This window comes from Hemicordylus capensis, chromosome 2 (genome assembly GCF_027244095.1).
Source record: "Hemicordylus capensis ecotype Gifberg chromosome 2, rHemCap1.1.pri, whole genome shotgun sequence".
Classification (NCBI taxonomy): Eukaryota; Metazoa; Chordata; class Lepidosauria; order Squamata; family Cordylidae; genus Hemicordylus; species Hemicordylus capensis.
Genome location: NC_069658.1, coordinates 191,549,671 through 191,560,579, shown reverse-complemented (window position 1 = coordinate 191,560,579; position 10,909 = coordinate 191,549,671). Strand labels below are relative to the sequence as shown.

General features: G+C 47.0%; 1 protein-coding gene across 1 annotated transcript; it reads left to right on the top strand.

Moving 5' to 3' along the window:
- Window positions 1-3,079: 3,079 nt before the first annotated feature.
- Window positions 3,080-10,514, top strand: LOC128346010 (microtubule-associated proteins 1A/1B light chain 3C-like). Its single transcript, XM_053298795.1, has 4 exons — window positions 3,080-3,238; window positions 4,014-4,069; window positions 7,957-8,063; window positions 9,829-10,514. The coding sequence occupies exons 1-4, from the start codon at window positions 3,187-3,189 to the stop codon at window positions 10,010-10,012; spliced, it is 399 nt and encodes a 132-aa protein (XP_053154770.1). The 5' UTR covers window positions 3,080-3,186; the 3' UTR covers window positions 10,013-10,514.
- Window positions 10,515-10,909: the final 395 nt, after the last annotated feature.

Here is a 10,909-nt window from a genome sequence, read left to right as displayed (position 1 = left end):
TGGGGACTTTTCTCTCATTTCTTCTGCAGTCTTTCTCCAGCCTTGTCTCCATCACTTAATAACTCTCAGAAAGTCTCAGAGGATGCCCAGAGATTAATAGTGAGGGAAGAAGAGCAGATGCCTTGCCAGTTCACCGTGTGTTTGGTAGGAGCTAGACAAGACTGATAGCTGATTTCCATGGGACGCCTCAATAAGCATGCTTGGGGTGGCAGCAGGAGTGGTTTAACACAGGCAAGAGAGGCACTTACCAACGGTGGCAAAGTTTGAGGGGCAGCAAACCTTGGGGGAGAGGGAAAGTTAAATCTGTTTTTAATATCTTCTAAAACTGCTGCTGCGTGGTGGTGGCACAGCCAGAGCTCCTAGTGGGCCTGCCTGCCTCCCAAATCATGACAGGTTGGGCTGTCTTCACACGTGTGGGGGTGGGATGGAGACGGTGGCAAGAGCTCCTAGTCTCAAGGGCCCTCCTGCCTCCCAAATGACAGGTTGGGCCAATTTTGGCCATTTGGGGTCCATTTCTGGCCTCTGCACATGTGTGTGTGTTTGCAGAGACCCAAAATAGGACGAAAATGGCCCGCCCTGACATTTGGGAGCAGGTGGGCCCCTTAGAGGAGCTCTCCCCGCCATATCCGTCGCCATCCCATCCCACACATGCGAAGATGGCCTGCCGCCATGCAGTAGCGGCTTTATAAGGTATTAAAACAAATATAACTCTCCCCCCGCACACACACACACCCAAGCCCTTTACTTCTAAAGGGGAACCCTTGCCAGGGCAGCAAATCTTTGGCTGCCTATGGGTGGCAAAAAGCTTAATCCTCCCCTGGGTGAAAGCCCTGAAGCCTGCTTGATCCTATCCTTGGCTTCCTTGGAGGCCACAAGGCTACCAGCCTACGCACGCTTATTGAGAGATCCCATGGAAATGAGTGATTCTTTGATCAGAAATGGGGATATATAGAGCCATGTTCAAGCCCCATGCATCAATGGGGGGGGGTGCGCCCGGAGCTGGAAGGAGCTCTATGCTGGGTGCAGGGCTGCATTGGCCCAAGTGGGCCTGGCAGGAGTACTGTGCCAGGGGGGTGAGTAAGAAGAGGCGAGGCAGGGCAGGGCAGGAGAAGAGAGTGGAAGGGCCAGTGCCGCAGTGGATTGGGTGGAATCCCATGCTCAGCATTGGTGCACGATGAGGAAACACGATGAGGGATGAGCAAATCCCAACCCATCCACTCAATGGAGAGTCCATTCTCCTGGGACCGGCCATTTGGAATAGTTACATAGGATTCCACTTTAGGCTGCACCATAGGACAGACACCTTCACCAATCACAGAACTGCAGCTGCATGACGTAAATCCCGTGGTGTTTACATTTGCTTAGAACATAAGAACTTGGGATAAGGCCCAAGGCTGCCCATCTAATTCTGGTCACCACATCTTAAAAAGGACATTGTTGAACTGGAGAAGGTACAGAAAAGGGCAACCAAGATGATCAGGGGCCTAGAGCACCTTTCCTATGAGGCAAGACTACACCTGGGGCTATTTAGTTTAGAAAAAAGACGACTGCGGGGAGACATGATAGAGGTCTATAAAATCATGCATGGTGTGGAGAAAGTGGAGAGAGAGAGATTCTTTTCCCTCTCACACAACACTAGAACCAGGGGTCACTCCATGAAATTGATTTCCAGAAGGTCTAGGACCAACAAACGGAAGTACTTTTTCACACAACACGTGATCCACTTGTGGAACTCTCTGCCACAGGATGTGGTGACAGCCAACAACCTGGATGGCTTTAAGAGGGGTTTGGATGACTTCATGGAGCAGAGGTCTATCAATGGCTACTAGTCGGAGGGCTGTAGGCCACCTCCTGCCTCAAGGGCAGGGTGCCTCTGAGTACCAGTTGCAGGGGAGTAATGGCAGGTGAGAGGGCACGCCCTCAACTCCTGACTGTAGGCTCCAAATGGCATCTGGTGGGCCACTGTGCGAAACAGGATGCTGGACTGGATGGGCCTTGGGCCTGATCCAGCAGGGCTGTTCTTATGTTCTAACTAACACTCATCCTATGCATGTTAACTTGGAAGTAAGTTCCATGTTATTCAATGGGCCATTTCCAGGAACATAGGAAGCTGCCTTATATTGAGTCCGACCATTGGTCCGTCTAGCTCAGTGCTGCCTACACTGACTAGCAGCAGCTCTCCAAGATTTCAGACCGTGATTTTTCTCAGCCGTACCAGGAGATGCCAGGAAGGGAACTTGGAACCTTCTGCATGCAAAGCAGATGCTCTGGCATTGAGTTATGGCCCCACTGTATGTAACTGTGGGTAGGGTTCAAGTGAAAAACTCACATGGATCTACTTATTGGTTCCTATTGTAGAATAGCTGCAAGCTGCAATTAATAAACATCCACAACATTTACTTATCTGGATAGGCTATTAGGGAGAGATGGATGGGAACATTTGCTCATGGTTTTTGCTATGTAAATCACTCTGAGGTCTTTGGGGAAACTGAAAAGTGGTATATAAATAGGACGGCAATGATGAAACAGGCAGATGTATAAATGTAAAACCTTTTGAACTAAAATGGTCCTCAGATTTAACAGGGCTTCAGATTTATAATTTTTAATACAAGTACTAATAAAAACTGCAGATAGCAGGGCACCACCTCCAAAGAGGCTTTCCCCCTTTCCTCTCACTCCAGAGCTGATTCCTTCTACAATACACACAGGCATCAACTAAACAAAGGAAGCATTTTTCCCCTCATGCAGATAGTATTCAACTTCTGGAGATCATGAAGAGGATGGAAAGTTACTTGAAGAAATACAGCACACCTGGGAGCATGCAAACACATGTTTTAATGGGCAACCCCCACATCTTCAAGCTAGGCAAAATAAGGGTGGTGTTTTACCAGACAGATACCAGAAAATAGAGACTGTTGGCATGGATGTAGCATCAATACCTGTAGCTTGCACACACAGATTCTTGGCAACTGCCAGCCTCATCTCAGCCTTATCCACCTTCACTTCCCTAGGCAGGTGTCAATCAAACAGGCTCTGCCCTCAACTCTGACCATGTGGGCTGCTCAGCCCTATCTTAAATAGGGACAGCTGAGTTGGAAGGGGAAAGTGTTTTACTTGAGTGTGTGTGTGTCTCCCCAAGGGAGGTTTGGAACATTCTGGTGGGGAAAGTTTTCAGCTCTTCTAAAGATGCAGAGATGTGAGAATGACAACCGCCCTTTCAAGCAAAGGAAAAGTTTAGGTAAGGGGACCAAACTGGGAGATGGGGACTAGATGACGTGGGGAAGAGAGAGAATGTAATTCTGCAAAATGTAGGACTACCAGCTGTGCCTTTGTGACTATCTCTTACTATGCTGGGTCTCCCTGTCATTCCTAATCCTCACCTTTGTTGCCTAGTATCTTATCAATATCTTTACCTTCAGCTCAAGGATTCTTTTTTTCCATCCTTCTCAGCCTACTTCCACTGGCCTTCCCTTTGCTTGATTGCAATACATGGTCTGGCAGGGCTCCTAGGCCTCAAGAAGCTTGGGGGTGGGGAGATGTTAAATGGGGAAAGCTCTTCCCTACTATTGTCTCCCACTGCCCTAGTTGGCCATAAAGTTGTAAAGGGCACAGGAATCCTGCTGCTAAAAAAGTGGCACCCCAATTTTCTTAGACTCCTTTTTTGACCTGTCTTCTACACTTCCCACTGTGAACCTTCTTGAAAGAAACTAGTTGTTCTTTAAAACTGGTATTTTAAAAACAGGGTAGACTCTTCTGACTGTGCAAGTTTGTTTGTTTATTAAATTTATACCCCGCCCAACCTTATGTCTCTGGGCGGCTCAGTTTCTTCTGAGCTCTCCTAGTTTTAAAGGAGGGTTTGGAGAAGTGTGTGTTGAGACAGGATCATCATGAGGTTAGTGCTGAATGGTCCTCCCAAAGATACTTTATGGTCTGGCCAGAGTGGTGGTCTATCTCTAAAGCTGAACTGTAGTGGGCTGAAGCAGTCTAAACTCTGATCTATGTTATATTTTTAGCAACTCGAATGCGTGAAGCGGATGACATCCAGAACAGATATCCAAACAAGATCCCGGTAACTTTTTTTATTTATCTGGTAGAAAGACTGACTACATGTGAGCTTTGTCTGCTGTAAGACATTCCCCTTAGGGGATGAGGCTGTAGCTCAGTGGAAGAGCATCTGCTTTGCATGCAGAAGGCCCCAGCAGGTTCACTCTTGATATTGCTAGATAAGTCTGAGGAGGACTCCTGCCTGGAACCTTGGAGAACCACTGCCAGTCAGTGCACAGACAATACTGAGCTAGATGGACCAGGGATTAGAGATGTGCAAACCACCTCAATACTGAACTTGGCCAGCTCGACACTGAATTGGCCTTGAGCCTGACCGGCCCGGTTCAGCTCGAGGTCAAGCCACACACACACCCCACTGGCTGGGTCGGGGGTTCTAACTTAGAAAAATTAGTGACTCACCACCTCTGTGGGGCATGGATGGGGGGTGTCCCTGGAGGTTCCCTTTCCCCCCAATCTCAGTGGACATTTTGGAGGCTGCCATAAATGTGTGGTGGACACCTGTGGCAGTGCCCCCCTGCCTGGAGGCTGTAAGTAATTAAAAAAAAATTAGTTAGAACCCTGAACCTACTCAAATTTTAGCTGAGCTGGGGGGTGTTCAGGGTTGTGCAAAACCAAACATGCCCAGTTCTGAGTCTGGTTCGGACTCAAACCGAACAGGGCAACAGGTTTTATGCACACCCCTACTAGTGATCTGGCTCACTGTAAGGCCGTTCCCTATGTCCCTATTCAGAGCAGTGTAGTATCCCTCTAGTGGCTCCTGCAGCTACTTCCCTTGTGTATCTGTTTAAACTGTGAGTGTTCTGGGGACAGGAAAGCCTCTTATTCAATTTTCACACGAAGTGTGTTGTGAACTTTTTGGAAAGTGGTATATAAATAATGCTATGCCTGTTTCCTTGGAGGTAAGTCATTCTGGGTTCAGTAACAGTTGCTTGCTTGCTTCCACGCATGTATAGGACTTCAACCTTAAATTGGCTTGGCAACAGAATGGCTTCAGTGGTGTTTACGTGCCCCTGTCATTTGTGGTAGGCTGACAAGCTGCAATGTGGGGTGGTGGCGGGGTTGGTGGTGCAGGTTTCCTCTACCTTCCTGCAGTTTTGTGTAGAAGGTGCAGCTGGTCATGAAGGAGGGGGAAAAGTTACCCTGGCTGACATTTCTTCTTCTAGAACAGGACTCCCAACTTTGGGTCCCCAGATGTTGTTGGGTCACAATGGAGTTATATCAAACTTGACCATTGATTGACTTCAATATTCAATATGTATCTGTAGGTGGCTCATGACTTTATTGGAATAAGATATTTTTGCTCTTCTGTATATATCCAGAAGGATTTAATCAACTGTAGAAAGCAGTGGCTAAAACAGAGTTGTGATCCAAAAGTGCCTAGTTCAGTTTTGACTTCTGCCACACACTTGCTGAGGCTCTCATCTAGGCCCACTCAACATCTGCAGGAGGTCTGAAGTTCAGCAGCCCTGCTCTAATCTGATGAAGACCTAAGAGTTGCCCTACTAGGCCTTGCTTCTGCATAAGCTTCACAGGGACAGGCTGCACGTGGCCTCAGTCCAGTCAGCAACCTCAAACCTCCTCCCACATCTGCAATATGGGAATTCATAATACTAGTGACTTGCCATCTAGGGTGGTTCAAAGATGACTGAGCGCATGGGTGCTGTGAAGCACTTCAGAATCACAGAGGCCTGGTTCACGCAGACACTTGATCCTAGGTTTGATGTGGATTACTGACAATAATATGGTTGTGTTAATCCCACCAACGTGGGCATATTCATCTCGGGCCATAAACTACCTCGGCAGGAATTCATACAATAGAACTGATGATGGTAACCTAACTTTAAATGCTTGTGTGAACCAGGCCATTATGTGAAAGGGATCTTGGAAGGTCACCTACTCCAGTCCCCTTCCGGTGCAGAATTCTGCTACAGCAAATGGAAATCTGCTTTGTTTGTATCCAAGAGCTATATAGAGGTTTAGGCACCATCTACTCCTTCTGCTCCCATTGAGCAGCAGCAGCTCATCCAAGTCGTCAGCCAGTAACGCTTCTAGCCCTACAGCCCAATATACATTGACTGGAGAGGTCAAGGACTGAGTGTACGACTTTCTGCGTTCAGAACACGAGTACTGCTGCTGAGCTACGGCCCTTCCCTGGTGTACTGCAGTAGATAAAGAGACTGAACTGTGAACCTCGTCTCTGCCATGGACTCGATAGGTGGCCTTGGTCTCAGCAGTTCAGCTGCAATAGGGGCACAATGATGCCTGCTTAGCTTACAAGACTGTTGTAAAGAATGTATCAGAGATATGGATTTTCTAGAAAACTTAACTTTCCCATGCAAATGTTTCTCAATTACAACTTTGAAATTACCTTGCTTGCCTAATATTGCATTGGTACTCATTCATAGTTGTTAATAAATTTTGAAACAATGCATTTTTAGAATTTAAAAATCTGTATCTTGGCATCATGATAATGCATACTAAGGCTATGAAGACGATAGGGTGGGAGGGAGGGTGCAAGGTGGGGCAGGGATGATCCTACCTTCCCCTTGATGGCCATTCTATTCTTTGGCACATGCACCTATGTGATCTGTGCTGCTCCTGGCAGTGTGGATATCTGAATGCCAGGACAATGCGTCCCAGCCTCCAGATATCCCACAATGCATCATATGAGCACAGAGCATTGTGGGATACACCCATGCACTGGGTGCTCTAGGCACACATAGACGCCATGCTTGTGCCCTTAACCTCCGCTAAAGGCCGGGGTAAGAAGTAGGGTTGGGCGCATGGATGCGCAGTGCCAAGATCCACATGGATCCCAGTGCTTCACACGAGCAGCCTAACCCAGGCTGGGCTGCCCTAGCCTGGGTCAGGCTAATCATGTAAATAGGCTTACTGTATGAAGTGCTCTGCACACTATAATTGCTACAGGGGCATAACTACCATTAGGCAAGGGGAGGCAGTCGTCTTGGGGCCCCACTGCCTCGAGGGGCCCCCCAGAGGCACATCACATGACTCCCCACCCGCCCATGTTGCACCCCCTATGAATTATATTGAGTCTCTTGGAGATCGGCAGGAGCAGAGAGTAAAAAAACTAGATTCAATGTGAACTGGATATTCACCGTATTCATAATGGGGATGTGAGTGTGAGTGCACGATATATTGTGAAGTGTGTTTGTGTGTGTATATCAGCGAGGGGCCCATTTTAAACTCCTGTGTCTGGGCCCCCTCCAACCTTGCTACGCCCCTGAATTGCTAAGTATTATTCCTTGCAAAGTAGCGGTGTGCATTCATTTTTTGAACAAATGGGAAATAGATGCCAGTTGGAATGAGTCTATTCACTCCAAAAACTAAATGGGGTGGGGAACAATTGGGGGTGGAATCCCACTTCCTGAAAACAGCAGCAGTGAGGCAATCAAAACTGAGTGTCTTCTAAAAATGTAAACGCAAATTGGGTAAGCAAAAACCAATCGGTTTGAAAAAATGAAAACAAATGGGATTCTTGAAACTAACAGACATCCACCATACAGTCTTCTTGCAGAGCTGTGACCCTGTCATCAAATTACTGCTGCAAGTTTATACTCTGCCATGCTTAGGAAATGGAGCCCTCTTTGCGCCATTTGGAGCTTTCCCTGTCATCCTAAAGCAGGTGATCTAGAATGTGACTTGGCAAAATTCTCAAGAGCCAGAACCACTGAACCACCCCCACACCATCTACGTCTCTCTGTGGGAAGGAGCCCCTCTGACTCGACACTTCCCCTGTTCTTGTGTATGTGAATATAGCTTGGGTATGGTTCCCAGGGAACTTACAGGGTAAGACAGCTTACTCAGCAGTAAAAGTTGTATCTGGTTCCTTCAGGATGCTGCTTGATGCTAAGCACATTCCGCTTACAGGTAGTGGTGGAGCGCTACCGGAAGGAGAAGACCCTCCCCCTGATGGACCGGACAAAGTTCTTGGTTTCACAGGACCTATCCTTGTCTCAGTTCGTCTTCAGCCTGAGGTAAGAAGGAATTTCATATACTGCAGAATTGGAGGGTGGGCAAGTGTTGGGGGTTTGCCTCCACAACTTCAGCTTGCAATGGATGTCTTTAAGGCATTCTTGTAGAACATATTTCTGAAGGAGGAATGGCTTGGCTTCCAACATTAGGATCGTGCAGCGACTAGACCAGCTTTAAGCAAACTCCCATGCAGCTCCTGCTTCTGAACTGATGGCCATAGTGCCAACAGAAACTGCTCACATAGTTACCAGTGTTCTACTTCATGAGGGCTGGAAACCTACAGCCTTTTAAAGAAGTCTGAATCAAACTTGCTGAATCATCACCAGTATTGTATGTTTTGGTAAAACTAGATAAATCAATGTAATTGTTCATTAGATACCTCAAACTCCTAAAATCTTAGCTGTCCACCTTTATTGAACCCTCCATTGGAAGTGACTTTGTGATGTGTAGTAAGGATGTGCAAATCGATTTGGGTACAAAATGAGTTGTATCCAAATCTACCTATTTTGGATGATTTATGGACCAAAAAAATTGCCGCTGTGCTTTCTGATCAGATTCGGGTCCAAAACAAATCATCCAGATTTTGGACCTGAAAGACTTGTAAATCCAGACCCCTATTTTGTGGCGATCTCTCTTGCTGTCTCCATTCTGTGTCAGATTAAAAAAAAAAAAAAAAAATCCCACCCTCCTACGCTGGCAATCTCCCCCCACCGCCACCGCCCAGTTCCAGACTGGCTCGTAACCATTCAAATATTGTGTTGCCAGGGGTGAGTGCCCCTGCATTGGCTAGGGGAAGGGTCAAAGAAGGGACAAGGGAGGGGGGAGTTGGAAGGAGGGATTTTCAAATGTTCTTAAGGAGGCAGCCAGCCACCATTCTGCCTCATAGGAGAGGAGAGAGCCCGAGGAGCTTTGCTTTGCCTTGCCTGCCTGCTGCCTGGAGGGGATTCTCTGCTTTTTGTTCCTGCTTTTCTGACTGAGGAAAAGAGAAAAGAATTTTTTTCACCCCCTTCCTGCTGCTGAGAGAATCACTGCCTACGCCTGCTGTCTGTGCCAACTTATTTGGGTACAAAATGACTTGTACCCAAATCTACCTGTTTCAGGGGATTTGTGGACAAAACAAATCGCCTCTGTGCTAGCTGACCAGGTTTAGATCTGGCTTGATTCAATTAGGGTACAAATTGAAGGGGGGGGGAATCGATTTGTGCACATCTCTAATGTGTAGCAGTAACTTGGGGCTCACTCACAGAAGTCAAGTGACAACCTATGTAGCTGAATGTTTGCACTGACGCCACTGAAAAAGTACTGCATGCAAAGGGAGGTGAAGCCCATCTAGGAAGCAAAATCTTCTGTGGCTGTAGTCTAATTAGCCACCACTTAGGAACATGGGAAGCTGCTGTGTACCAAATCAGACCATTGGTCCATCTACTTCAGTATTGTCTGCAGGGCTGCTCAACTTTGGCCCTCCAGCTGTTTTTGGACTACAGTTCCCGTAATCCCCAACCATAGTGGCGGATAGTTGGGGATTTGGGGAGTTGTAGGCCAACTTGTTGCAGGAGGGCTGAAGTTGAGCACCTCGGTGTACACTAACTGGCAGTGGCTTTCCAAGTTTTGAGGCAGGAGACTCTCCCAGTTCTACCTGGAGATGCCAGGGAGTGAATCTGGGACGTCTTGCAGGCAAAGCAAATCTTCTATGGCTGTAGTCTAGTTGGCCAGCACTCCTATTACCACCCTTGTTACTAAGCTTGCTTTGATTTAACTTCTCTCCAGAACCCGTCTGTCCCTGACATCCACCCAGGCCTTCTATCTGCTGGTGAACAACAAGAACCTGCCCAGCCTGAGTCTGACCATCTCTGAAATCTACCGTGACAACAAGGATGAAGATGGCTTCCTCTACATGACCTATGCGTCTCAAGAGATGTTTGGTCATGATGGTTGTGGCCCAGGCCAATGAAGCCATGCCATGGAAGCACTGCGCAGTCCTTCAGTCCCTTCTCTCTCTTTTTTTAAAAAAACAACAACTGCTCTTTTGTGTGAATGGCATGGGGGAATACTCACATTGGGCCAGGCTCTGCTTTTGTGGCTCTGTCCCTGAGACGGCTTAACTACCTTGCATTTGTATCTGTCTGAAAAGACTCCTGGGTGATGTAGTGCTTGGGGGTCATGGACTCTTACCAGCTCAGCAGAGTCACTACTCTAATCCACTGCCAGCTTATTCTTTTTAAACTAGCTTTGTTCCTCTATCTCTTTTCTCTCTTTTTAAAAAAAAAGCTTCACTTCATGTTTTGCACAGAACAAGTCTGACTTTTAACAAAGCTCATTGGCCTAGTAGGGGATCTGGAGGGTTTCACTATTGCAAGTTTTAACTGCACAGCTGTTTAGTTACTGCATCTCTCTCTCTTTTTTAAAAGTCCCTTGAGGCTACAATAAAGAAATAAATGGATTCAATATACTCATCTGATCTGAGTCAGGTTCCTTCTTTTTTTTTCCCCTCCCCCCATGGACAGCCAGAAAAACAAACAAATGGATCATAGAACAAATCAATCCAGAATTTTCACTTGAGGCACAAATGACCAGCCTCAAACTATCATACTTTGGACACATTATGCGAAGATCCAGCTCCCTTGAAGAAGTCTATAATGCTGGGGAAAGTTGAAGGAAAGAGAAGAAGAGGACGACCAGCAGCAAGGTCTCAATTACAACAGCAATGAACCACTGAGAGTCCTTAAAGGCCAAGTTGAAGACAGATCATGCTGGAGAGAATCTACCTATGTGGCTGCTAAGAGTCGACACCACTTGACGGCACTTAATCAATCAGGAGTGAGACACGTAAATCATTGGGACTATTAAG